General features: G+C 39.1%; 1 protein-coding gene across 1 annotated transcript; it reads right to left on the reverse strand.

Annotated features, from left to right (window-relative positions):
• Positions 1-736: 736 nt before the first annotated feature.
• MYCT1 (MYC target 1) lies at positions 737-24,657 on the reverse strand. Its single transcript, XM_054279949.1, has 2 exons — positions 24,408-24,657; positions 737-4,135 (listed from the first exon to the last, which is right to left on the reverse strand). The coding sequence occupies exons 1-2, from the start codon at positions 24,655-24,657 to the stop codon at positions 3,603-3,605; spliced, it is 783 nt and encodes a 260-aa protein (XP_054135924.1). The 3' UTR covers positions 737-3,602.
• Between the last annotated feature and the right edge of the window lie 1,882 nt (positions 24,658-26,539).

Genomic DNA, 26,539 nt, shown 5'->3' on the forward strand with positions numbered 1-26,539 from the left:
TTATCAAATGCTTATAGGTCAGGGATCTGGCATGTGTCATTTCACCTCTGAGAGGATATTTCCAGTGAGCATAGTTTTCAGTTTATACTTAAGAATGGATTTTGAGATGACTCAAAAGCTTCATGATAAATTACAAGTGAACTTTAAAATGTGATTTGGCAAGAATACTGCATGTTCAGTGTGTTACAGTATGGTCATCAGCAGCTGTCCAAAGAGGTGCTCAGCAGCTCTTCAGTGATGCAAGGTCAAGGAATATAGCATGAGCTACTTTTGTAAATAAGGTAGAACATAAATATTCTCTGACAGAGCTGTCAAGTCCTGCCTTCTGTATGAACTCATAACTGGAGTGACTTTTTGTGGACATGGAAAATAACAGGATAGCATTTCTCTTCATGAAGAGAAGAAGTAGTTCTACTTACTCAGAACAAGGTGTCAGGATATCTGGATGTTGATCAAAGTTATGCCTATCAGTCCCTATGTGATTCTGGTAGCACCATTTTATTTGTATTACACGCAAAATAATTGTCAAGTTCAATTCATGCTTGTGAATGCTCTGAAATCTTGAAATCTGCCGTAACACGCTGTTTTAATTCAGCTCCTCTTTCTAGTATTTTAAATTGGAATAAAAGATTATTTCATCAAGCAAATATAATATTTTTTGCTTATCAAACACACAATGATTCCTGAATCCAAGTGCTAATTTGGAGGTTGGTCCTGTGCAATAAAATGTGTGTGCTTTGGTCCTAATGCAATAAAATGAGCATGAGTCCATTTAAGCATGAACCTTTTAGTGATTGCCCTTTTGCTTAAAGCAAGCATTTGCTCAAACACAATGTGAATTGAAGCTGAAGTACTTAAAAAGCAGTGGATTTAAAACCTGTAAGCACTGTTATTTGTGAGAGACCTTCTCACTTGTAATCCTTTGAAGCTATTCTCATAGGGCGAATTCTGACCCTGACTTCAAATAACATCTTCAGTTTTGGGGTGTTTCCCCACAGAAGCAAAGGAAGGAGAGAGTCCTCATTCACATTTCTAACTGTATCAGCTTGCATAATTAAAGATAATACTCTTCCTTTTAAAGGATCTTTTATGCAAATCACCATATTCATCATTAAGAAAAAACATGAGCTTGAGATTATAGGATCTAACTTTATTCCACATTCTGAAGCTTCCTGAATGCTTGCAAAACATTTTTTTCAGATGTGAAAACAAGTTTTAGGCTTCTGACAGTCATATTGGCTATGCACCAAACATGGTTTTTTAGTCTCCCTAATTCAGGGCACATAAGAAATGTTTCAATATCCAGTGCAGATTTCAGGAGGAAAAAAAAGTACAGTGCATTTAAGCTTCCCTCTTTACAATGTTTACTAAACACAGTATAATACAATAATTGTGTAATAATTGTGCTGTGGAAAGTTCTACTGTAATATAACGTGCACTTACAATCCAGAAGTAAAAATTTACTCATCTGAAATGATTTCACTCTCAAGGAACAAGCAGTTTTGGCCAGCTGGGCGCACGCTGGGTACAGAGCTGGTAGGGTAAGTTGTCCCTTCCACCGTCCATAAAACCCACTAAACAAAGGGAGCATTCTTGAATTCTACTTTTTGTAGGCAGGTTAGAATAGGCTGCATCACCTATTCTATAGGAAGGATACTTTAAACATTTTTTTGCATGCAAAGAAATTCACAGACAGAAAAACTCAAGATGTAAAAAAATTATTAATGAATGAAAAAGCATAACTTTCTTTCTTTCTTTCTTCAGAGGACTGCTATTTTGAGTCTGTAACCTGTGATCAGCCAAATGCAGTGTTACAATCTTATCAGCAAGTTCTGGGTGTGCTAGAACCATAGTGTCCACAGTGAAACATTCTGTAAACTCTGTAAATGGTTGTTCTTCTAGCAATGACATACATATCTCCAGATGTGTGCTGCACACTAAAAATAAAACAATGAAATCCAGACAGTAAATAGTATGCAAAATAATTTGTCTTTACAATAAGGAATACTTGTTGTTTACAGTAAATACTGCTTGTAAGCTCAATGTTTTTAGCATTATTTGTGAATGAGTGGATCTTGGGCTGGAATACTGTGGATCAGAGATCACTGCTAGAGTATCCCAAGGGATGTTGACCTCAGCAAAGGGATGCATGCTGCCAGTCTCCAAAAGCCTGGAAAATCTGGGAGATGTTAAGCATTTTGCCCATTCTCAAAAGCTGCTGAATCTTTGTCTCTCCCAGAAGAGAGACAAGAACTTGTTCTCCCTGCAGAAGCCCCCTCAGAATCAGGAGTCCTGAGGCTGGTATTGCCCAAGCCTTTCAGAAACAGCAAGCATATTTGCAATGTGGAGTGTGGACAGCTCCTCTACTTGTGGAAATTCTTTACCCTTAATTTGAACTTGAAAAATTTAACAGGAAACTGATACAATAAGACTTAATTTGGGTCCCATTTGTCTGTTATTTCCAAATCCTGAACATTTGTCATATCACTGCAATTAGTCTCCACTAAGCCAGAGGTTAGCTTGACATGACAGACATATAAAAGTCAAGAATTCATGTAAGCCTCAACTAAATACTTCATCTTTATCTTCATATCCCAATTCATTATACAATCCCTGTATTCAGCCACAGATGTCTAAAATCTTGTTTTAGTGAAAGACAAGATTTCAGTGAATAAAAGAAAGAATTAAACGTTGGTACAATTTGAGAAAAAACATTTGAAATAAGGAAATGACTAATCCCATAGGAAATCATGAAACTTAATTAAAAAATAGTTGTCATTCATACTGCTTATCTGGATAGCCAGAGCTAGAAAAATGAAATATGAGGAGCTCTGCCCATACAGCCTCAGCGGGTATTAAAACATGACTACCTGTTCTGCTGGTTGCTGACAGAAAAGCCTTTATAATTGTTATCATGCATTTAGTATGTTGTTCAAAACTTTGTTCATTAAGCTATATATACTTCACAATCTTTTTTTCCCACACTGTGGGGAATTTGAAACAAGCATCCCCAATATGGAGTCTTTTCAGAGCAGATGTTTGCAATCAACAGAACAGGATGTCTACAGCAGCCAGGCCTGCATCCTCTATGAGGTCTGCATCTAAGGTTCCTCAAACTGAAGCTCTTCCGGGGTTATGGCAAGAAAGTGTGTAACAGGAGGTACTCTCTGAAAATGTAACAAAAACATGTGAAATCAAAACTTCTTAAAACAAAAAAAGAACAGTGACATTTGCATTGATGGGCTGTGTATATCAGTAATCTCTAGTATCACGTTTCTTCAAGAAATTATTTCGTTTTTATGCGGCAGCATTTTTCCCTCTAAAATAAAGAGACAATGGCTGCAATTAAAGATACAACACTATAAATATGCAAGCATACAGCAGAGCAGTAAATAAAAGCCAGCAGTGCACAGACATGTGATCTCTCAGACAGTGGGATGTTGGGCTCCATGAAATCACTTCTCAAGGCCTCTTGGCAAAGTATGTCCCCTCTGCAGCTGCAGACAGAGACTTCTCGGAGATCTTCATCATGCACAGAAAATTGTTGAGATAATTGAGGTTCCTCCTAAGATGCACATGTGTGTTTGCAGCGAGGACAAAGCTCAGGATTCTGGGAAAGCTTTTATGATGGTTTCATAGGCGGGAGGTGGGGTTTGTGTGGAGTGGCAGATGCGGAGGTTGTTGTTAGACCAGTGGAATTCAGGTCGACTCAAGCTGTTGGTGGTGCTTGCCACGAGGGTTGTGGTGGTGTTTGTGGGAGTGAGGGTAATCAGCTGACTGTTCGTCTCCACGGGCAGGGGAGGACACTGCAGGAAAGGGTGGAAGGTGGATGCACGGAAGCTGGACTTCCTGGGGAAGGAGTTGGCCTGCTCCAAGGAGGCTTGCCGCTGGAAGGTCAGGCTGGCCAGGCTGAGGTTGCTCCGACGTTCACAGCTGCTGTTGCGGTAAAATCCAGTCCTGCCGGCATTGTGGCCGTGGGAGGAGGGTCTGGACCGACGGCTGAAGGATGAGGGGCTCCCCTGGGAGATGTGGGCACTGGCTCTGCGACGGGACAGGCAGGTGAAAAATGCCCAGATGATCCCTCCAATCACCAGTCCAATCACCATGGACACTGTGAAGGCTATTGTTATCTGCTCTGAAATACAGCAAAAATTAATCTCAAAGTTAATGAAGTAACTCTGAACCATATTCCTGCAAGAAAATTAATTTAAAACGCCAACCTCCTTAAAAGATGAAATGGCCCTTAGGTCTTAGTAACACATGAACTTCACAACACAAACGCAGCAGTTGAGGGTGCTCTTACTACACAATATTTTGGTGGTTTATGGAGTTAGGGGTTTTTTTTCTTTTTTTGGTTGTTTGTTTAATTTGCATAATTCAACAGCGTCCAGAAAATAACGTATATTTAATATCAGTTTCTGTACCAAGGCAAGGAAAGTCTTCAGCCTTTCTCAGAATCAGCCACTCACCAGCTCCAAGTGTTATAAAACTGCCAAGTATTTCCTTCTCTGGGCAATAGAAGGTGTGGATTTATGCAGACTGGTCCTTCTGTTATAGACCTTTATGTTCTGTGTGTACGTGTTTGCAAACTCACCTATTAAGACAGCGATGTACTCTCTGCCATGCTCTTAGTGGAGTAAGCTCTGTATTTATTACAACATGAGAACACTTCCAAGCCTTTTACTGCTGAGCAACAGATAGTTTAAATTCTCACAGTAATTAATGTAAATGACTACATCCTAAATAATTTTGGCCAGAGATAGCCATTTGTAATACTAAGTCTCTTTAATATTTCCTATCCCCAATGACCAATTTAAAGATGGATTAATCTGCCATCAAGAAAAGTAAATTTCTAGCTCTTTTAGAAATGTTTTCAAGGCCTACAAGATCTGAAAAAAAAGCAAACAGAAAAACAAAACTGATGGCTAGGATTGTTTTGCACACAGTCTCACAGGATAGAGAGATGTGATTTTTCTTTGTATATTTCTAAGAAGAGGACAGTTACTTCAGGAAACTTCGCTTGGTTTGCAACTGAGCACCAGTATTATTGCTGTTGTAAAAAGTCCAGAGATATACTTGTAATCCTGGATAAGGCCTGAAATAAATGCAAAACCTTTATAGATCCTCTCAAAATTCAAGAAGGGTTTGGATCTAAAACAAGAAGGAACACTATGTTGACAACTGGTCGAGCAAAGAGGGGATAAGCAAAAAAATATCCATGGGACACCTTGAAACATGTTTGTTCTGTCTGTACTGTTCTCTCATATTTGTGAAGCATTTTTGTGAGAAAGCAAAATGTGTTCATTAGATAGAGGAAGGTGAGTAACTCCTAGAGCCTACTGAACAGCAGGCCCAATAACACTGTGCCAGACAGAAGGTATTAACTCCAGGACTGGGATGCACACATTAGAGGCCAGAAAATGTGAGCTGGCCTCTCATTCTGAGCCTAGAATTTTCTAGCAGCCACTAAAGAGTTTCCCCTGAATTTATGGTGCTGTACAAACAGTCATTCCCAAGCCCTATAATAATGACAGTGCATCTGAGTTGTGGGACTTGGCCAAAGCAGGCGCTGAGGATGCAAGGAGAGTGAGCAGCCTGAGTGATGGCTATGGAGAGCAGCCAGCACACCGTGAAGAGGGAGGAGAGGTGCCAGGCAGCACCGACTTGCAGACAGAGGCACCTCAGTACTGGCACCCTGGAACAGATTTTATCAAGTCAGCTCTTAGCTTAGGACAAGACACTTCAGGAAAGGGGAAAGAAACGTTACCTTTGCTTCCAGTACAAGAAATGTACATGTTTATTGGTTAATTGCACTTTAGGAAGCAGTCATTATTATCTTCCTTATCTATCTTCTTACTCTTCTCCCTTCAGGGAAAAATTGCTCGTGCTGTGATTCATACTTGGAAGGCTCACAGTCCTACTGTTCCTGGCCTGTAACCTCTGCTTTCAGGTAGGCTTATAAGATTATCCTTTCCAAATGAAGACTGGCGAGGATAATGCATTGGATATTGTTGCAGGGGACTGCTCCCTCTCAGGAGCACTTTGGTGTCCTTTCATTCCAAGACAGATCAGTCTTGACCCTAAAAGACAAATTTTCTTTAAGCTCTCATTTCCACAACTCAAAAACTTTCGACTGGACACACTAAAGACAAAGGATGACTGCCCTGTCTGCTTTCTGCAAGAGCCCACAGGCAGCATCCTGCACTGCAACTCTTGGCTTCAGATCAGATCACTTATCAGCAGCCTTCTTCTCACAAGCTCAGTGTGATTCTGCCCTTTATAAAACATCTTTAGAGACACAGCAGGACTTACTGTGCTCCTTTTGGTCAGGAATAGCTTATTATACCATTTTAATAGATTGAATACATTATGTTACTGCAAGATCCTACTCATACTCCCAAAGGTGGGGAGAGCCAGGACTTGGTGACGTCCAGTTGAATAAATCCCAGGGGGAGTCCTGAAGACAGCACTTCCCACGCACTACTGCTGTCCCTGCGTGGCTATGGGAAAGTGGAGCAAGAAATAATCCTTTCTTGTGCTCATTTCTTCTGCACTTCAGCTCAAATGCTACTTGGGTTATATTTGAAGCTGCCAAGGAATTCCCCAGGCACAGGGCTCTGTGCTGCCACTGGATGTCCCTGCAAGTCTTTGGGCTCTCAGCTGGCAAAGGGGATCTCCATGGGGTTCAGCAGCCACCAGTGTAAGCAGAAACACAGCAAGCAGCACAAGTGTACCTGGCTCTGGGGTTGCACCATGGTGAGGATTTGTTCCTGTATCTCTTGAGTCATGATTTGTACCACCTGCACAATCTAACCAGAATTTCACACTGTTAAAAGCAGATAAGGGAATTGACAAAAGTATTGAGTGCAGCTCTTCAGTCCTTCCCACGTGCTGTTCCCCTGTGCTGGAGGTACAGCACAGACAATTATCCCTTTGGATGATGGCGTCATTTTCTTTAACTTGTTTAGTCCTTTTATTTCTCTATCTCCATATAAAATGGAAAAATCGAGGGTCAAATTATTCCCTGATGAAGCACAGCTGGGTTTACACTGACTATTTCAGTTGCCAGGACTCCATATGCTCTCTTTTCCCTTTGTACCGACATTTAACACGCTTGGTTCTTATTACAGAGATATCACTGGACCCATTGGTTACAGACATTTCATTTTTTCTCTTCCCAAAATCTCACTGAATTCAGTTGGAACTGTGGGTCACTATTGGGCAAAACTCGTTTTTTGCTTACTCCCTGCAGAGGATGATTTCACAGAAATGTAATTCCATTCTAAAACCTTATATTGTAGAATTGTAAATCTATGCCCATTGATTTCCTCTTTAGAATGTCCAACAATCACAGCCCTGAGGTACATTGAAGAAAATATTATCAAACAGAGAAAAGGATCAAAGGCAGAGTGGGACTTGCTGCACCTGGGATTTTGAGTGGAACAGCTGGCCTTCACCAAATTGTTTTTCTCTTCCTTAATCTGGGCAGTGCCAGAGCAGAGCTAGCCTTCGGGGGAGTCAGGATGACACTGATACAAAGTGTCTCCCAAGGGGCCATTGTAATAACTCACGGTTTCCTGAGAGCTGTGCCTGTCATTCTGTCCTCTGCTTTTAAGGAAAACAGTAAAAAGAAAGATCTGGGGATAAGTTAGGGATGCTGATAATAACAACAACTACCCAGGGCCTAGTCCCCTAAATATCTTTTGATCTGGATGTTTTCAGGCTGCTCATACTGCCTGCCTTCTTTGATTGCGCCACAACGGAAAAGATTTGATAGCTCACCCCAGTCAATTCTCCACTCTCACCTGTAACACCAGCTGAGGTGAAGAACAAAGGCTTTTAACAACAATGCAGGACAGACTTTGAGGTACAAAGTCAGAAATGAAGGGCTAAGGTAAAAAAGCAATTGGATATCTTAGCCACTTTTCTATCTGTGGGACTTCCAAATGACCATACAAAAAGGTTGGCATTTCAGAACCCACAGTAACACCCATAGCTTCTTAATGTTACCCCCAGATCTGAACATCAAGTCAGCACATTTTTCAGCCCAAAATCTATCCAGATCAGGCAATTTCTTCTGAAGTCTCTCTGTTTCCTTATCTCTAGTTTCTGCATGCAGTGTTATGGGAATGTGTACTACAGGTTTGTGCAGGGGATTATTGCATCTGCTGTGCAAAACTTTTTCTCAGTCACTGAAGCTTTCTTTAAAAATTTCATAACTTTCCATGAACTATATATGTTAAGGGATAGCATTTATCCTATCAAATTGATAACTTCTGGCAAGTGCTTATCTCTTGACAGAATCCACACTGCAGAAATTTAAACACAATTTAAACATCACATTAGTAACATGTGAATGGCTGATAAGATGTTTTTCCTAGTACTGGGCCCTGAAAATTTTTTTCCCATCTGGCCTGGACATCTGAAGCAGAGTCAACCAAAGGTGGCTCATACCAATCAGTAAGTCTTGTCGGAAGTGTACTGTGTTCTCTTCTTCTTCCCTTTGGCTTTACCTCACCGAAAAATAGCAACACAATCCCTACCTATTTCAGTCTCTGAAATACCCAAAATCTTCATCAAATGGATTTGATTTTTGTGATAGAGTATCCTACTTCTATCATGTAGGCTTGCAGGATTCTTGCAGACATACCAGGACAACTTTTTAATTCTGTGAGTTCCATTTTAACATCAGCCATCCCTTTGAATTCAAAAGACATTAGTGTTGGGGATTCATTTTCCCACGGAATCTCTCTCTTGCCCTCAGCTCTGGCTGAAATGAGCTGCAATAGGACTTTGTTCCTTGACCTCAGGAAATCCTTGGGAGCTGTATGTTTCCTATACCCTTACGGTAAGTTCCCCAAGGTGTAAAATTAAGGTGGGCACAGGATCTTCCTTCCCCCATGCTCACAAATATATACTTTGGAAAACTTTACAGCTGGCCATAGTGAGAGAGTAGTACCTTTCAAAATCATGTAAGCAGCGCCCCCAATGAGAGCATCTCAGAGCATGAACCAGGGTAGGGTGGAGGAAGACAGGAGAAAGTACTGAATGCAAGGGAAAGAGAAATGGAAAAGACTCTTTTTGCTAGCTCTCTCTCCTTTATGCGATGTCCTATGTCAGTTCCTCAAAACTTGTTTAAGTTGGTAAGTATTCCTCTCCCTACATGCACACACATTTGCACCAACAACTTCAGCTTGCCTTGCCCCAAAGCTGAAAAGTCTTGGTACCTAGTAGAGGGTTTGATTTCAAACATGAAAAAATCAGCTCAGCCTTTTTTTTACCGAGATGATCTTTTCCCAAAATGAAAGCTCGGTGGCAAAAGCAGGTATAAAACACATGCAAACCAGGAGGGGAATTCATCCCTCACTCATCCATTACTCAGCTTAGTATAGAGCACCAGCTAGCGTACTAAAGCATGAATTGCATTCCACATATTACAAAGCTGTTAACCTGATAGTATCAATGGTTCAGACACTATTTTTGAGGAGTTTCAGGTTTCAAGCGAGGCTCAGCTGTCCATTAGCAGAGGATCATAGCACAGTCTCTTCTGGGCAAAACCAGACAGGAGCAGCCAGGGTTCATCAGAGCTTGAACAAACTCACAGCAACTTCCTAACAGCTCCAGTGCTAAGGTCACCTCCCTGTCTGAGCAGCCAGGAGCCACTGTGGCAGTCACACTCACACCACCAGAGCTGGGACAGAAACCCTTCCACAGCTACACCCCCTGACCCACACAGTCAGGCCAGGTGTCCTTACCAGCTCAACCCCTGGTGTCCCACAGCAGAGTCTCAGAACTCTAGATCCTAAAAATCATTTAATCATGATGCAATAACAAAGTAACAGCCAAGAAGGGACCCAGAACAAAGGAACCTTTAGGCTTTTATGCCCTCATAGTCTAAGGGTGGGGAAATCTGGGGTGCTTGGCTCCTACTGTCTCCAAGAGTCCAAGAGTTCGATCCTGTGGCAGGGCCACAGGTCCCTGGGCCCTTTTTAATGCAAAGGTCACGGGCTCCTGAAGTTGTTGGTGCAAATGTGTGTGCATGTAGGGAGAGGAATGCTTACCAACTTAAACAAGTTTTGAGGAACTGACATAGGACATCAGCCTCCTGCCCCCCTGAACACAGCCTGCAGCTGCACCCTGAGCTACCTGCACTGAATGGATTCCTCAACAATAGCAAATGTATGTCTCTAATCTGGACAGTCCACAGCTAGTCATCCTCATGCATCCCAGACAGTGAGTTTGGAAATGAAGTACACCTGGGGCCCAAAGAGCCACCACTTCTTTGCACCACAGAAGGCTTGAAGTGATTAGCGACACTTGATCTTTTATGCTGGTTCTACCAGCTCCAAGAAATCATTTTAAAGCTGGGGCTAGTATCAGTAGCCAGCTCCTGTGCTACTGTTGTCATGCTGAGCTCAAAAAAGCAATTTCTTTATATCTGACAAGTGTTTATATTGCTATCTTCCCAATTGCCACTAATTGTGTTACCAAAACAGCCTCTCATTAATCATTTGTAGGCAGCCCATGATTCAGTTGGGTGGATGAATCAGTTGCTGCGTAATATCAGCCAGCTGTGATCTTAGTCATGGAAAAACTTCAGAAAACTTCACACATGACTCTTGTAAGATGACTGAGGGACAGGCTGCAGCACAAATTGGTTCAGGTGGTTGTGAGGTCCAGAAAACAGAATCTGTAGAGGAAAATTAGCTGAAAGAAAACCAGACTGCGCAGGCATAAGAACTAATAAGTGAGATAGAGTTGCTGCCAGAAATTCCAGACCTCTGCATTCAGATACAAACTTGCTAAAGGGATGTTTTATTCAGCCTGTGCTACTGCAAGATTATTTTCTACAGCAACAGAGTAATTCTCCCACTTCACTTAATAACAGGCTTTTTTATGCCCACAGCAGATAAAATAAGAAGTGCTGAGTTTAAAATAAAGCAAAGGAAATTAAAAATCTGTTTCTAACTATGAGAACAGGTAATAACTAGCATAGATAATCCAGGCATGCAGTGCATCCACCCCCAGTAAAGATTTTAAAAAGCAACATCAGTCAATCCTGTTAATCCTGTCTTGAAAACAGAAGGAAGAATAAATGACAGCTCAAGGTCCACACTGACATAACTGTGAAGTTTCTAAGATTTTCATCGATCAGGTAAGCAAACGGGCTCCAGAATCATGAGAAAAATTATTAATTAAATGACAAGTTAAAAAAAAAAAAAAAAAAAGGTAGTCCATGCTTTTGGATTAATGCTCCCCATTTGAAATGCAGAGGGGCTGGTTGTTCATCAGAGGGTTAACTTCCCAAATGAGGAACTATCCAGGAACAAGATTGCCCTCTGCTGGAAACTGACGCTGGAAATCAAAACTATACAGAAACCACCTTCATTCCGGTAAAACGGGGAGCCAGAAGAAAGCTATCGAAAACCATTCCAATGGAAGATTACAGAGATGTTCTTAGTACCTCAAAAACCAGAAAAGTTCTGAATTGCATCACCATAAACACTTAGGATTAGCATTTTGCAGAGGCTTCGAAAGTGAAGTAAACCAAGGCACAGCAAAAGTGTTCGGAAGTTTAAAGATGTAAAGCTTGCACAGTTTTGTACCTTGATGCAAATATCTGTGATCATGGAGGAGCATAAGGCTAAGTCTGTTCTTAAATTCATATTTCTTGACATCCACAGTGATATCCAGAATGATCTTCATGGACCAGAGTACATTTGCTTTGATTACTAATATAATTCATTGTGATAAAAAGCCAGAGGAGTGGAATATGCCATCTCAATATCCCACAAACCAACTCAGAATTAATGATGTTCCCTTGATATTACTGGCAGTAGATTTTTACTGGAATGACAAATAAAGAGTAATTGCAAAAATCAGAAGGAAACATCTAAGATAGAGATGTCAGCATGTTTAATTTAATGCCTTTGGCACAACTATGTAAAACAAAGCAAAGATTCCTTCAGGCATACTTTGCTACTATGTGGTTTCTTTGTGATTCCTAATGCATAACAAAAGCAGTAATAGAGTTTGATCATTTCCGCATATGCAGTGAGCAATCCTCTGGCCAGACATTCTTACCCACCTCACAAAAGCACAGCTAAGCTATATGGCCTCTGCATAAACCTAAAAATCAAACATAAATCAAACACTAAATCACAATCTGACACAGCACAGTATGACATTAGACTTATTACTTAATTGATTAAAATAGTTTACACCTGAGAATAAGTATCTCATAAATGAACCTTAAAATTAATCAGAATTTTCTAAAGCTCTTAAAATTAAGGATGAAATACTGAAATATTTAGCCTAGATTTAAAAAAAAAAACAGATGTAGAACATAGCACAAGGATTTGAAGGGGTTATTGGGAAGAATGTGAGGAATATGTAGAAAACATCCTCATTCCCACCATAGTAATCCTTTAGTCAGAGCCTGATCCAGACACAGCTTCAGGCGGAGCCCGCTCTTACTTTAAGAACCCACAAAAGCCAGGAAGTATACTGGAAGCCCAAGCCTTAGAAGAATATAGAGAAGAATATTTCAAAAGATTCAGAGTGAGAAGGCACACTCTGAGTGCCTTGAGGCACTAGCTACACTAGAAAAGAAGGGTGACATTTCAGCCTTCCCTGTGCATCCTATGCACAGCGGCTCCCAAGGCAGGGCTTGCAGTAGTGCTGAAAGCTCTGCTCATGTCCCTCTGAGCTCAAGAGTCCCTTTCTGTCACCTGAGAGGCAAGACCTTGTTTCTGCTCCTTGCTTTTGGCAGTGCAATCTCTCTCCCTCCCCCCCTGCAACCTGCTCATATGTTTCCCAGGAGAGGAGCAATCTCCCCTTTACAGTTCCACACCTCTTACTCTCCATTTTGAATGCACATAATGTATTTAGCAAAGTATTGGAAGGTAACCCTTCCTATGGCAGACAAATTGGAATTAGATGATCTTGAAATTCCCTTCCAATCCAAACCATTCTATGATTCTACCAATTCAAACCATTCTATGATTTTATGATTAACATATATAAAATTAATGAAACGTGCAGCATGGTGTCTTGGCAGAAGCTGAAGGAAATCTAATGAGGCTCAAAATTGTGAAGTTTCTCCAAAAGAGTCCTCTCTCACTCATAACATACTGCCTTGGAAATACTTCCACAGTGTGTTCTGCAGACAGCTGACTTCTGTATTATTTGTTCAAAAATAGACATTATTGGAAATACTGCTTACTGCTTTATTTACAATCTCATTATTTTTTGAAATTGCTAAACAAGGACCTTCTTCAGGTGAAAATTTAAAAAGATCTACAAAGTCAGCGAATGGAAGGAAGAGCTGTTTGTGAACTTTGCTGAATACTTTTCTAAAGTATTCAATAAACAAGTATTCAAGGACCATGAATAGTGATCTGTATTTTTTTTTTCACTACAGTAATACCTGACCTACAACCAGAAATGCAAAAAAAATCTCCTGATGCATGTCTTCCTCTGGAAACAGGTGTAATAGTGAGCATTTTGAGAACACAGAAGTGTGTTTATATGTGATAGTACTGTACTCTTCAGTTACTGACCTGAGGTTCAAAACCTGATCTTTCTTTGTCCCAGTACTTTCTGGGTGAACATCAGTCTGTTTGGGAGAGTGCACCAAATATTTCTATGAACATCTATATCAGTGTGGGCTAGGAGATCCAATTAGGTAGCAGTCATAAAAAATCTGTGCAACCACAAGCTAAGAAATGCTGACATAATTTCTAAATGAATGGATCACTGATCAGGAGTATTAGTCAACTCTTCCTGACCCAGGACAATTGATCCAGGCTGGAGACTCAGTATGAAGTGGGATGTTGTGCTTGTCTCACATCAGCCAGTGGTGTCTGAGGTGCTGCATTTGCACCAGGCTGGCCCAGGTCCTGCTTGCCCTCAGATTCCTACACTTTCCAATTAACAGAGCCATCAATAGCTTCCTTCTGTGTTTATATTGTGCCTGCATAACTTATGCACTTCCCACAGAAGCCACGTGATTGCTGGGTTGATTGATCTTCCATTGCCCTAGATAACAGAGAGGTGGTATTGATATAACATAATTTTTAAAAGCAAAAAGTTTAAAATTAACAGATGTCACTCAAATGGTGAAACATGTCATAAGTGTGTGTTAGGATGCTGGATTGTGAAAGCAAATGTCTGATATAGGGAATTAATTTTCTTCTGCAAATAAGGTGCTGGAGAAGCAAGGCAGAGTCCTCTGGTGAGAAACAGAAAATGCCATGGATCTTTCCTTCAGCAAGCATTTGTCAGAGCCCAAATAAGTTTATATATTATACTAAACCAACTATTTTTTTTCTCTCCCCCATTTATTTTGCTGAAAATTTCCCAGATGTTATTTCATAACAATGCTCTATATATTTGTATCGTTGATGGAATTTTGGTTGTGGTTATTTAACAGATAAATCTTAAAATATGATTGTCTCCTCTTCAATATGTGAAAATCAAATTATTGTATTTCCTGCCTCTTCAAGTAGAAGGGAATAAACTGTGTTAGAAAAATAATTTCAGATTGATTGGTGCAAACTTCAGTACAATAAGAACAACACCTTTCAAAATCAGAATAAGTACATTTTTTGTATAAGTGAAACTTCCTCCTTGTGAAGCAGGGGGAAATTAAATTGTTGATAAATGTTGATAGTATTTTCTGACTAGTTCAAAATTTTCATTTTTTTTTCCCGACAAAAGAATATGGCTATTAAATGAAAATAATCTTAGTAAGAAAAAGATTCAGTCTTGAGCCCAAATTTTGCCTTGTGCTTCTGTTTTTTTGATTTTGGAAATTTCATTCCACCTTCATGCTTCAGATTAATCTTCTGTATAAGGGAGGTGGTACCACACACAACCAGTCATAAGGCTCATAAAGATTTTAACAAATATTACAAACTCATTTAACTCCTGTTTAAAATGAATTACAATGGTAAAATGGGAATTTGCGTATAAATACAGAGCATTTTCCTTCAATAAGTTCTGCAAGAAGAACTGAGGCAGGACCATGGCACCCACAGTTGTGAGTATGAACACTCTCAGGCTCTAGCAGGTGACCATGCAGCCTCAGGGCATTTGTCCTGGGGAGAGCACAGAGCCCTAAGTTGCTTTGGTTTGTGACACTTTCACATTCCAAAACATTTCCTGTTGTAGTGCTTGAAAGAAGAAATAGACTTTGTTTCCTACAGACCAGATTTCTGCATTTGGTGGGTAAAGAATGATGCTTCTGGCAGCTCATGTAACAACAAGCAGCACCATATAATCAGTCAATAATGTAGGTGTAATTGCTAAAATGTGTGCATGCTGTGTGCTTGATTATTATTTAAATAATACTCTGAAAAACCTTTTCCTTTTATTTGTACTACCTCAGGTTTGTTCCTTCCTGTTAAAGATGGCAAAACATTTGATAAATCAATGGCTGCATAGTGGGGTGGGTAAAGCAGAAAAGCAGTAATGGGATGCCACAAAACACAGCCTGAGGATGACAGACTCACTTTAAAAGAATAATTTGTATACCAGGAAGACATCATGCTCCAAATAGACAGAATGCAAGAATAAGACAGGTCTCTTCTCTTTGTGACATAGTTTGTTGCTTTCATCCAACTACAGTAATAATATTCTTTTCTTTGGGCTTGCCAGAATAAGGGCAAAGAAAAAAACAAGTTCCTCATTAGTATCTACTTTTATCTCTCTGACAGGCTTGCATATAAGATCTTGGAATGCATTTACATATTAACTTTTTCAGTCTAAGCCTCTCTCAGTCAGATTTTCTCAATATCTGACTATTGTTATGGTCCCCTTCACTTCAGTAATAGAAGCCAAAACTTTCATGTGTTCATCAAATCTTTTACCTGATAGAAAAATGCACATAATGATAATAAATTTGGGATAGTTTGATGATTCTTGCCCTTCAGAAGACAGTTTATGACTTTTGAAGCAAAAAGCAAGGCCACTCCAACAAACAGTACTGCCATGTGCAGGAGAAGTCTAAGTGAAAAGTTGCATACAGATCAGCTCTTCCCAAACATAGCTGAGGATAACAGGAACATGGGATATCTTGAAGCTGAGAAGGGGAAGATGAGCAATGTCTACATTTTTAATTACATAATGGATCATGGATTTATTTCTTTTTTTATATGAAAATATTTCTGGAGGACTTCAGATGAGGAGCTAGGGACCTTGAGTGTTACAAAAGAATAAGATTCACTTCTGTCACGCTGGCACTGCAGAGCTGATGTTCAAATGCAGTTGCTGCCGTTGCTAATGCCTCACCATCACATGCTGCCTTTTATCTTCCACACCCTTGTTGCCATTGCTCTCAGAATCACCACTATTTATATGACTGCTGTGTCCTCTTTGAGTCACTGGCCCAGGCTGCTCTGCTGCTGCCTTGTGACACATCCCAAGTCAGCCCAGGGGAAGTGGAAGGGGAAGATCTTCTGGTGAAATTGACCTGATAGATAGGACAATAAAGTCTTCCTTGTAGAGATCTTAACAGATTCAAGCAGAGGAAAGGTGGTGTGTGTGTGGGTTTCACTTGCCCTAGAAGTTTTCTGGCAACCATGTTTACTGTTCAAATTATGTGGCATACTTAAATCAGCTTCAGACTACTTGATCACTTGATATGTGATTTACTTATGTGATATTTTCTATATCTCTATCAGAGGATTGTCATGAAGATCAGTATCTCATCTGCAGTGGAAAAGAAAGCAACTGAAATATCTGTAGCTCTGGAAGCCATGCAGCAAAAGTTACTCTGATGCTGCTGGGCCTGTGAGGATGCACAATCCTACAGCCCTTTCCAAGAGAGGGGGGAAAAAGGCTATCTTAGTTCTTATAAAGGTGAAGCTGAATTTTACTGGTGTTGACCCGTGTTCTCAGGGTCTGTCCGACGTCCCAGTGTGTGTCATTTGTAACAAAAGCAAAACTGGCCCCTATCCTAAAAAATCTGCTGAGATGTATGGGATTTTCATAGCCCTCATTTCTGCAAATGCAGTGTGCAGGGACATTGCCACAGTTCTTCATCTATATGAACAAGGCTACTCATTTAAGGTAAATATTTGGTGAAGCAATCTGCAACTTCACTATTAAAGTTGTGGCATCATGTAGCATTTCACTAAGGAGCAGGAAGGAGAACATGTGGGTACTCTAGATTTAAAGCTGGTAATAAGAAGGGAAACATTTCAAAGATTAAACATTAAAATAAAGATCTCACTGTCTTTCATAGTATTGTTTAAATGCATCATATTTTATATCTGTGTTGTACATCTGCTTCGCAGCTAAATCTACTTGAAATAATCAGAGTGTTTACAGGAAACCTTTGCAAAGTCAGAGATGTTTTTCTATCTGATCCTGTGTCATATTTTACCTCATCATTTTTCTCCTGAGAACATTCTTATGAAGAAGCACAGGGAAATTGTCTCTGATTTTCAAATAGGGACCTGAAACTTTCTATCCGTTCTACCTGATACCATCTATCTTCTCTACCAGAAACCCAACCAAAACCCTGCCTATTTCCAAAAACATATTTAGGGGAGTCCAGCTTGTTCTAAGTTCAAGTTGCCTGTAGGAAAATAAGACAATTCAATTTCTCAGTGAATTTGGGAAGAATAAAAGTATTTTAATCCATGTTAAGAATCCTGGCTCAGGTGTCTGAATACATTATAAAGTTGATAAAAATTTCTGATAGGAGGAGTGTGAGAAGGCTTTATGTCACCATTGCCTTTACTCAACACAGCTACACATCCACTAAGCCAGGTATGCTTGCAGGTGTCTTATTTGACAGAATTGGAAATCAGTCACAAGGACATGGTCTGTCCACACAAGACTGACACAAAGGTGTATAGGCATTCCCTACTTCTGTCTGCACTACACCTTGTAGTATGCACAACATTCACACATTTTTCACATACTTTAAGGAAATTGTGCTCTAATTAGTCCATCTGACCAACATCTCCTGAGCTAAGAAACAAGACTGTATTTTTCAGCCAGTTTTCCTTCCATTTCATGTAGTGAATTCTCACAGTTTTCTGACTAAACTAGGAAATCCCTCCTTATTATTTACTGTTTTATGTTAGACTACTTCTCCATGGGGTTGCCCAAATTCACATGACACTGACTGATACTAGAATAAAACAAGGAGGAAGGCATTTGGATTATACACTCTTCAAAACAAGGTCTTATTCTACCATCAGTAAATATACTTGGCTTTGAAATAAGAATGCAAGATAAACTGCTATTTGTTATTAGAAGACATAAGAGTATGGAAAGGTAGTTTGAGTCATAAAATTTTTGCCTTTTTTAAAGGCTCCATCTTGAACGAGTAAAGTAAAAAACCCTTAGTCAGAAGATGAAAGGTTAGGCAAGCAATAAAGAACTATGACTCCAACTCCAGAAAATTTGTAATAGCAAATCTGCAAGTATGAGCTATTTATTTGATTGTAAAAAAATAGGTGAGGGGTCAGAAGAAAGGTTTGTTTGCACACAATTAACTCTCATATCAACTCCATCATTATGGACACTGCTCAATGTCTGCTCAATGATTTGAGCCCCTTAATATCATAGACCATGAGCTAAAATCCCAAGCTGCAAGTAAGTCCTGAGCTGTGGATCAGTAGCTCTGATGAGACAGAATTCAAACTCTGGGATTCAAGTGTTAAGCAGACTTGGTAAAGCGGTGCTTGATAAAGCCCTCTGGGAAATCTGAGCAGGGAAATGGTTGTTGTAAATATTGTCAGTGTATGCCAGATGGGGAGCTACAGACTCAGTGTGCAGACTGCATTTTACATATATATATGGCTGGCTGTGACACAGGAAAGGTTTTAATACAGGCTCCTGACCAAAGAACTCAGATATATTCCTTCAGATATGTCTGACTTCACCAGATCAATATGGTTCATTCCTTCCTCTGATAACATTTCCTTAGATCATTCTGCTCCTTTCCCTCCCATTCACCATATATTAATGAATTTGACTTGCTTTTCATTTTTATTCTTATTGGGTAATCATAACTGGTTTTTGTATAACATTTTAACTAAATGCTAAGACCCAATAAGGTTAAAGAAATTAAAAATTGGCAGTATCAATTATAACTGGAATTCAATTTTCATTTATTGTCCCCAGTTGTAAGGCTCTATCCTTGCTTTAGGTCTCTGCTTTCTAAGAGTACCTATTATTTTAGAGAAACCTATTATTTTGGATAGGCACTGTAAGGAATTATTCCCTAAAACACTACAACAGGGCAGTATGATGAGGTTGAAAGAAAGTATTTTGCCTCTCCCTGTCTCTGTTCTCCTATTGGGGCTCTTTCCAACACAGGAGCCTGTAAAATCTGAAGTCGTCTGACTCCAGCATGATAATTTCAAATGGAAGAAGCTCATTTTTTCACATCCCATTTCCAAACTTTTGTAGGCATCAGTGATCTAACCCAAAGACTCTGCAGAAAGAGATTATATCTCCTGGGAAAAAAAATTATTCCCTGTGCTCTGAATTCCTTATGATGTGTGATATAGTGCCAAATATTGCACTTTTAAAATTACTGGGGTTTTTTCCAAATCAAAGAGAATTGACAAAACAAAAGAGACAAAATGTAAGGAAAAACTTCAGGCGATGCAGTGTCTGCAATCATCTTGCTCTATTTTGGCTCATTGCCATGAATTAAAATATCAGGAAGAATGAATGCACACACTAGGGTGTTTTTAAAAAGGGAGAAAAGAGAATTGAAGAATAATAAAAATTCAGGAAATACAACCTTGAGGTTGATAGAGCACCTGAATCCAAAGCTCTAATTTTGTTATGTTTTCCTCCCTCTTTTTTCCAGTTCAACCCTGAAAGTTTTCTCTACAAAGAACAAATCTTCAGTGGTGTAAATCATCTGCAAGTGTTTCTATGTCACAACTTTACTTCCTCCTTTCTGCCAGGAAGGGAGTTGCATTGTCAGCTTATTGAAGTCCTCTGCCAGGATAAAATGCAATGCCAGGATAAAAGCCCTCTGGGTCACTCTGGTTCAAAGACACTGGTCTTTTTCTGTCATCAAAATAGGAACAGTAGTGGCCTGTAAGAAGATCCCACTGCCACATCTGCTGTCAGGTGCTCCACAGCTGGCTCCAGCCTGCAGTCTTTGTGTGTGCACATCTCCAGCAGGACAGCCGGGGCAGGGCCCAGAGCCTTTTTGGTGCTGCTAAAGTCTGAGTGGAAAGTGTGCACAGTATGGGAACAGGAGCACAGGGAATGAGGACAGACCAGCCAGTGGATCTGCTGACACAGACATCCAAGTGTAAGCCGAGAGGTTTAACCTGCTGCACCACACAGCCACCACAAATGCTGCTTTTCCTACCTGCAGGAACAGAGCTGGATCTCTTGCTTATGCTTCAACACTGCCATGAATGCCACTTATGAAGGATCCCAGAAGAGGAATCATGTCCCATGGCTGTCTAGGCTGGACTTTGCAGTGCCCAGTAGCTGTGATACTGATTCTGCCAGTGCTGCCCTTGCCAAGTATTACTCCAGTGCACAAAGGGAGTGATGCACAGCCTTAACCACCATTATTGCTACACCAGTAACATGATAAACACAGCATGAGACATTAGAAATGCTCATCCCTAATGCCATTTTCTTCAGCAGAGCACATGGTCTGACTTCTTTCAAACAAGCAGACACATTTTAATGAGGAGAAGACCAGTGGGTTGAGGGAGGGACAAGGCGAAGCTTGATATATTTTAAAACATGGGTGCATTTGTAGCTTATGAGGCCAAGCAATAATGCCTATAGTGTGTGCCAAGCAGTTTGCAATCTCAAAATGCTGGAAGTCCTCTGATATATGGCATTATTTCCACACACTAAACAAATAACACTCTGGGTTCTGATTCAAGAAAAGAAAAATTGTCCCTAATGTTTTTAAGTTATTAAATGTTAAAGTTGCATTTTTGAATAGCCACTTGAGTAAAACTAGACTGAAGGGTAGTCTAGGGATCTAAGTTAATGTTGATTAAAATCTGCTCGCACTTTTTCTCTCTGCTACTGTCACATTGATCAAATGTACTATTTAAATTAAATTTCCTGATATGAAATTATATTGCTATCTATGCTGAAGAAATAGGATTGCCTTGAAGACATTTATTGTATTTACTTGTGTGCAACTGAAAATGCTTTTAGGAATTACAAGAAATGCACTCCTGGTTTAAGTGGAAACATCTTTGCTCCCACTGTTATCTTATAAATCAAAATGAACTCAATAAAGTCTATATTAAAACAGTAAAAAGTGAGATTATTTGTTGATGAATGGGTATCAAACCTTGAATTTCTCACTCAGCTATTATTAAGCCTCCTTTTGAAACTAGTAATTAAAAATATAATACAGACTCTCTGTCTACAGTTACAATGTGATATCAGCAGTGCTGAAGTTCAGCAGGGACTGCCTTTAAGTGCTCCTCTTACCTCTTCCAAAGTACCATACCATGGATTCCCACTGCAAAGGAGGTGGGCAGCAGCTACAAAGCTTCACAGAAGCTGGCACCTGATAGAAACGAGCTCCTGCATCCTGGCAGGAGCTCAGACAACTTATCTGAAACAGACATGGATATCTACAAAGACTTTGCAAAACATCTGTAGTAGGAAAAAGCTCTAGCCAAGTGAGAGTCAGGATCTAAATATTTTGCTTATGACACATTACACAGAGGGCATTTGCTGACAGGGCCAGGAATTCTATCATAAACTCATTAATTTAAAACAGAAGAACAGTTTAATATTTTTATTTTCCTAGCAGAAGTGATTTTAGGCCAGCAAAACATGTTTTTTGCTTCCTTTGTTTTCCTCCACTGCATAATTTAGCATTCCAAAACTACTGCAGATTGATGATGGTGGCATCTGAATACAAAGAAGAATTCCTGCAAGGTCTAGCTAAGCATTACAGTTATTAACTCTCCAGTCTGTCACTGATTGTAAACAGAGCTTGCAAAATCAGCTTGTACTGATTTTTTAAAATATTATCATTTTTTAAGATCTTTGCATGAGAAAAACAGTTTAGACTACTTAGACAACTCACACAGAATGATTTATACTGAGGTGTTTATATCTCGTTTTTCTGTACACAGCTTGCTTAAGGCATGCTTGCACTGGCCTGGAGCAACTGTAAAATGATTCATATGTGCTCACACATAAGCAAGAAGAGGACAGCTTAGTTTGTTCATTGTTTTAAAATTCTTAGAGTCACTTTTAAGAAGCTATTGTGTGAAGTTATCACTGGAAACTGGACAGCTATAGAAAACAGGATGCCTGTATATTTTCCAGCATAGGGAACCAGTTGTTAGACAATAGGTGGTTTATAAAATCATGAGATTAAATATCATTATGAACGGTTGCTTTGACTCTTTTTACAGCACTGATTTTTTTCTCACAAACAGTCCCTGTCAGCAAACTTTTGTGCCTATGCTGAAGTTTACACTTTGGCTGAGTCCATGGAAGATGCTGAGAAGTCACACATGCAGGGAGAAGAAATGTACCATGGTGATGTAGTAACATTCACAGTACTACATGCTGGGTGGCTTAGAAAACAGTCTTTAAGCCATGTCGTAAAAAATCAGTTCAAAGCACTGCATTCTGATTTAATAAAGAACTAAATTTTATCTATATCTATTATGTGTAGGTTTGTTTGTTTGGTTTTTTTTTTTTTTTACCTCAAGTCATGTATCTCTAGGACATCAGGAAACACACTTCTATTGTTTTAACTGATGTTTCCATAGAGTGAGCTTATGTCAGTCATCATCTTCGAACATATACTATAAAGTCACCCTTCCTAGTCTACCATACATGATGTACCTACAGGAAACAAAGAGAAAATGATATTCACTCCTCTAAAATCTAGCAGAAAAGTAAGAAAAATCTGAGAGGCATCTTCCCTTTCAAGAACCATGAAAGCTCTTCACAAAAACTCCAGTTTCTGAGGTTCATCTGCTGTCAGAGCTTAGGCAAATGGGATGTGGTCAGGGCTGGGTACAGTGTCAGACCAGCCAGGTGAGCAAAGAGGATGAAAGGAGGTGCTGGCCCTTTCAGCAATAAGTCTGATAAGGTGTGTCCTGCTCTGTGTTGTCAAATGCAGCAAGGTTTTATTCTGAAACAGCCATTTTAGAATTACATCCATCTTCACTGTAAAAAAATGATTGTTGCTCTTCAGAGTCCAGCAAACAACCTCCAGACAAAAGACTCAGAAACAGTAATAACTCTAATTTTTCCACAGTTAATCAAAGTGTTTATCAAAGACAAATATCAGTACTCTACTATTTAGATACTCTTAGAGTACTGATAAATATCAGTACTCTAAGAGTATCAGTACTCTACTCTTTAACCCAATACACAAAAATTAAGTGATTCTTTCGTGGTCTCTCAGTAGGAAAATATATGTGTGACTGCAGGAAGCCTAGATGGCATTCAACAGATTCTTGTTCCTCATAACAAGAAAAAAAAGGGACTTCTTTCCATCCACTTGTATGTTTTTTTCCCACTCTTTTCAAGTGGCACTTCTGTGCAACTGAAGTTGTATTTCACTGATGCATATTATTTTTTAGTTTTAAGTAGTGGTCAGATTTATGGAGGAATCATTGCTCAATAACAATAATACAATAGAGAAAAACAGCTATGTAATTAATTCTAAGCTAATTGCTAATAAATGTTAAGATTAAACGTAGCAAGCAACACAAGGAATCTTTGGAGGGAAAGATTTTCCACAGCAATTGCATGGAATCCTTTAAGATCAAATCAATTAATCTAATTATCCTGAATAAATTTCATTATAAAATATATTTTCACCTCACACTGTACATTTCAGTTTATGAACTATTCCCAGATTTGGGTGAAAGAAAATAGCCATAATAGATAATAAACGAAATACAGATTGAGGGAAAAAAGGAAAATCTCACCATAAGGCAGCACAACAAATTACAAATAACTTTTTATTCTGGAGGAAGAAGACTTTATGCCAAATGTTGAAACAGATTTAGCCTTTGCTATCCCATTTTCATCAAGAGATGAAACAGATCATGTCTGCTCTGTAGGTACATCCATTAAGCAGTTGAGAATGTCTACCTGGTCTGACTATTGACTGAAGTTGGTGGACACCTTTTCAACTGACTGCAGTAATGAACTTTTACAAACAATCAATTTTACCCTGGCAGCTTCTGTTGTCTTCATTAATTTAAAAAAATGATAAAACTTTGTCAAAGAAACATTTGGAAACAGTCTTATCACTGCAGGAAATACAAAATCTATTCATTACTCTTTGCATCCAAGATTGAGCTTGAAAGTATATACAGGTATATTTTAAGGCAATCCACAACAAATATCTGCATCTACATTAGGAATATATTCTGGGAAAAAAAAATCAATATCCTTACCCCAAAACTTTGGTGGCCATGTGAGTGGAGTAAAAGTACTGTTCCTATCCATAACATCCAAATAGCGAATACAGAATGGTACGTCCACAGAGGAGCAATAGTTTTCTGAATTTCGAGATTTTTGCACTAGAAGCAAAGCTTTTGTGCTGCCACGGAACTGTGTTGTTTGCCTGAAAGGAAATGGATGTATCACATTTCCTGCTTCTGGACTCGAATTAGTAAGTGCTTGCCTTATCTTGGAACACCACATGGTTCCCGAGACAGGGAAGTAGTTTCCTTCTCGTCATTTCCTCAGTCAGAGCAAATTGACTCAGAACAATACCAAATCACCTCCTTCTCCGAAACTTTTTGAACTCCAAAAGTCCAGAGATAGAGAGATGAAAATTCCTTTCTCTTTCCTTTAAGGATTTTCTATGTTGAAGATATTCCTTCAACACCCAAAAGCGCTTGTATATGGGTAGGAATTTTCAGTAAGAAAGAAATGCATCAAGAGGTTTTTAATGGGCACCAATTATTTAGGATAATAATTTAGGGTATGAGGATGGTTTGGTATTCACCCTTGTTCCTTGGCTGGTTTGAGGAACTAGCTGGGCCTGACAGTGTAACTGTAAATTTTTTCCTTTCCACACCCCATTTTGAAATATGAGTTCCCTGGAACACAAACAGGCTTTGAGCTAATTGCTTGGACACGTTTAATACAATGCAGTGTTAATTCCCCAATGGAATTGTAGGTACTGCTTCTATATATAACATATAGGAATAACAACATAGCTACAGGAGAAAAAAGCCAAGACATTTAATGACATAGACCTAGAATTAATGGAGAATGAACGAACATTGGTAAAATATATTATTTTGTATTTGTGTGATAATTTCTGTAGAACCAAGTTTTTAACTATTTTCTTCTTAAATATGTTTCAGATAATGGATGTCCATACACATTCTGCTGTGAATGGAAACTTCTGTTCTCTGAAGAGGTGTATGAGGGTTTCCTTGCCCTTATACTATAAAACCCCCAAACAAACAAAAACTCAAGTAGCTATATTTATTTTTCATAATAAATATCTGGAATCCCCTAAATTTAAGACTATTTCAATATTAAGATTTGGATGTGGCGTAATTTTAAGACTGAACCTTTTCTGTTATGCTTCAATTTGGTATTTTTTTCCATGAAGGACATTTTTAAAAATACTGAATAAAGACACTGTAATGGTTAATGGACACTGATAGTTTTCAAAGCTTGTGCTTAAAATGGCATATCCAAATACTGAGTTAAGAACTTAAATGAAAAAGATCTGGTTTTCAGATGACTGTGAATGAGATACAACTTCATAAGAAATTCTGGGATTATTTCGTTTCAGCTGGGACACTGATACCAGAACAGATGCTACAAATATACAAAATAAATAGTTATCAACTAGGGTTAGATTTTTTCCCTAAGAGCATAGAGAAATAAACCAAACGTGAATTGTTGTAAACTCTAAAATGAGGAAATTAAATATTTTTTATTTACTGACTGCATCTATTGAGATGATAATTGTAAAAAATAATTGAACGCAATCTAGTTGAAAAGCATCTGAGTTCAGACATGAACATATACCAATGATTGCATGTTACACATAATCAAATGTATGAAATAAAAACCTTAATTCTTTGGGAAAAAGTTGACAACACTGAGAAACAGGACAGTGTCTGCCTTGACAGTGTGCTCCAAGATGGGAGTTTTCTTGCTTTCCTCAGAAACAAACAGCTGATATGGGCAATGACCAGCAGCAGATCAGAGAAGCTGCACAACCAAAAGTCTTACCTGTGACACACACCTATACTCCCTATTAGCAACTTGCAACAAATAAAATTTTAAATGAATAAACGTGATGTGGGTTTAAACTGACTTGCTAAGCAGGAGGCTATCTCAGGTAATTTTCAAACTGTCTTTCCACTATTTACTTTTGCAAAGAAAAGGGAAGAATTGTCAGTTCAAGCAACAGAATTTATCTAAAAGGGGTACAGCATATCATATCCTGAGACAGAATCATAGAATAGTTCAGACTGGAAGAAACCTTAAAGAACAACTACTTCCAACCTCTTTGCCTTGGCAAGGTTAGAACCTTCCACTAGACCGTGATCCTCAA

This window comes from Melozone crissalis, unplaced genomic scaffold (assembly GCF_028551555.1).
Source record: "Melozone crissalis strain CALT ecotype California unplaced genomic scaffold, PUWL_Pcris_2 ptg000027l_1, whole genome shotgun sequence".
Lineage (NCBI taxonomy): Eukaryota > Metazoa > Chordata > Aves > Passeriformes > Passerellidae > Melozone > Melozone crissalis.

What these genes read in the sequence shown, in the direction of transcription:
- MYCT1 (XM_054279949.1), bottom strand. Translation starts at nt 24,657, where the DNA reads ATGTGGTGTTCCAAGATAAGGCAAGCACTTACTAATTCGAGTCCAGAA. An exon ending in ATGGCCACCAAAGTTTTGGG is followed by an intron (nt 4,136 to 24,407) that starts GTAAGGATATTG and finishes GCTGTATTTCAG; the next exon opens with AGCAGATAACAATAGCCTTC.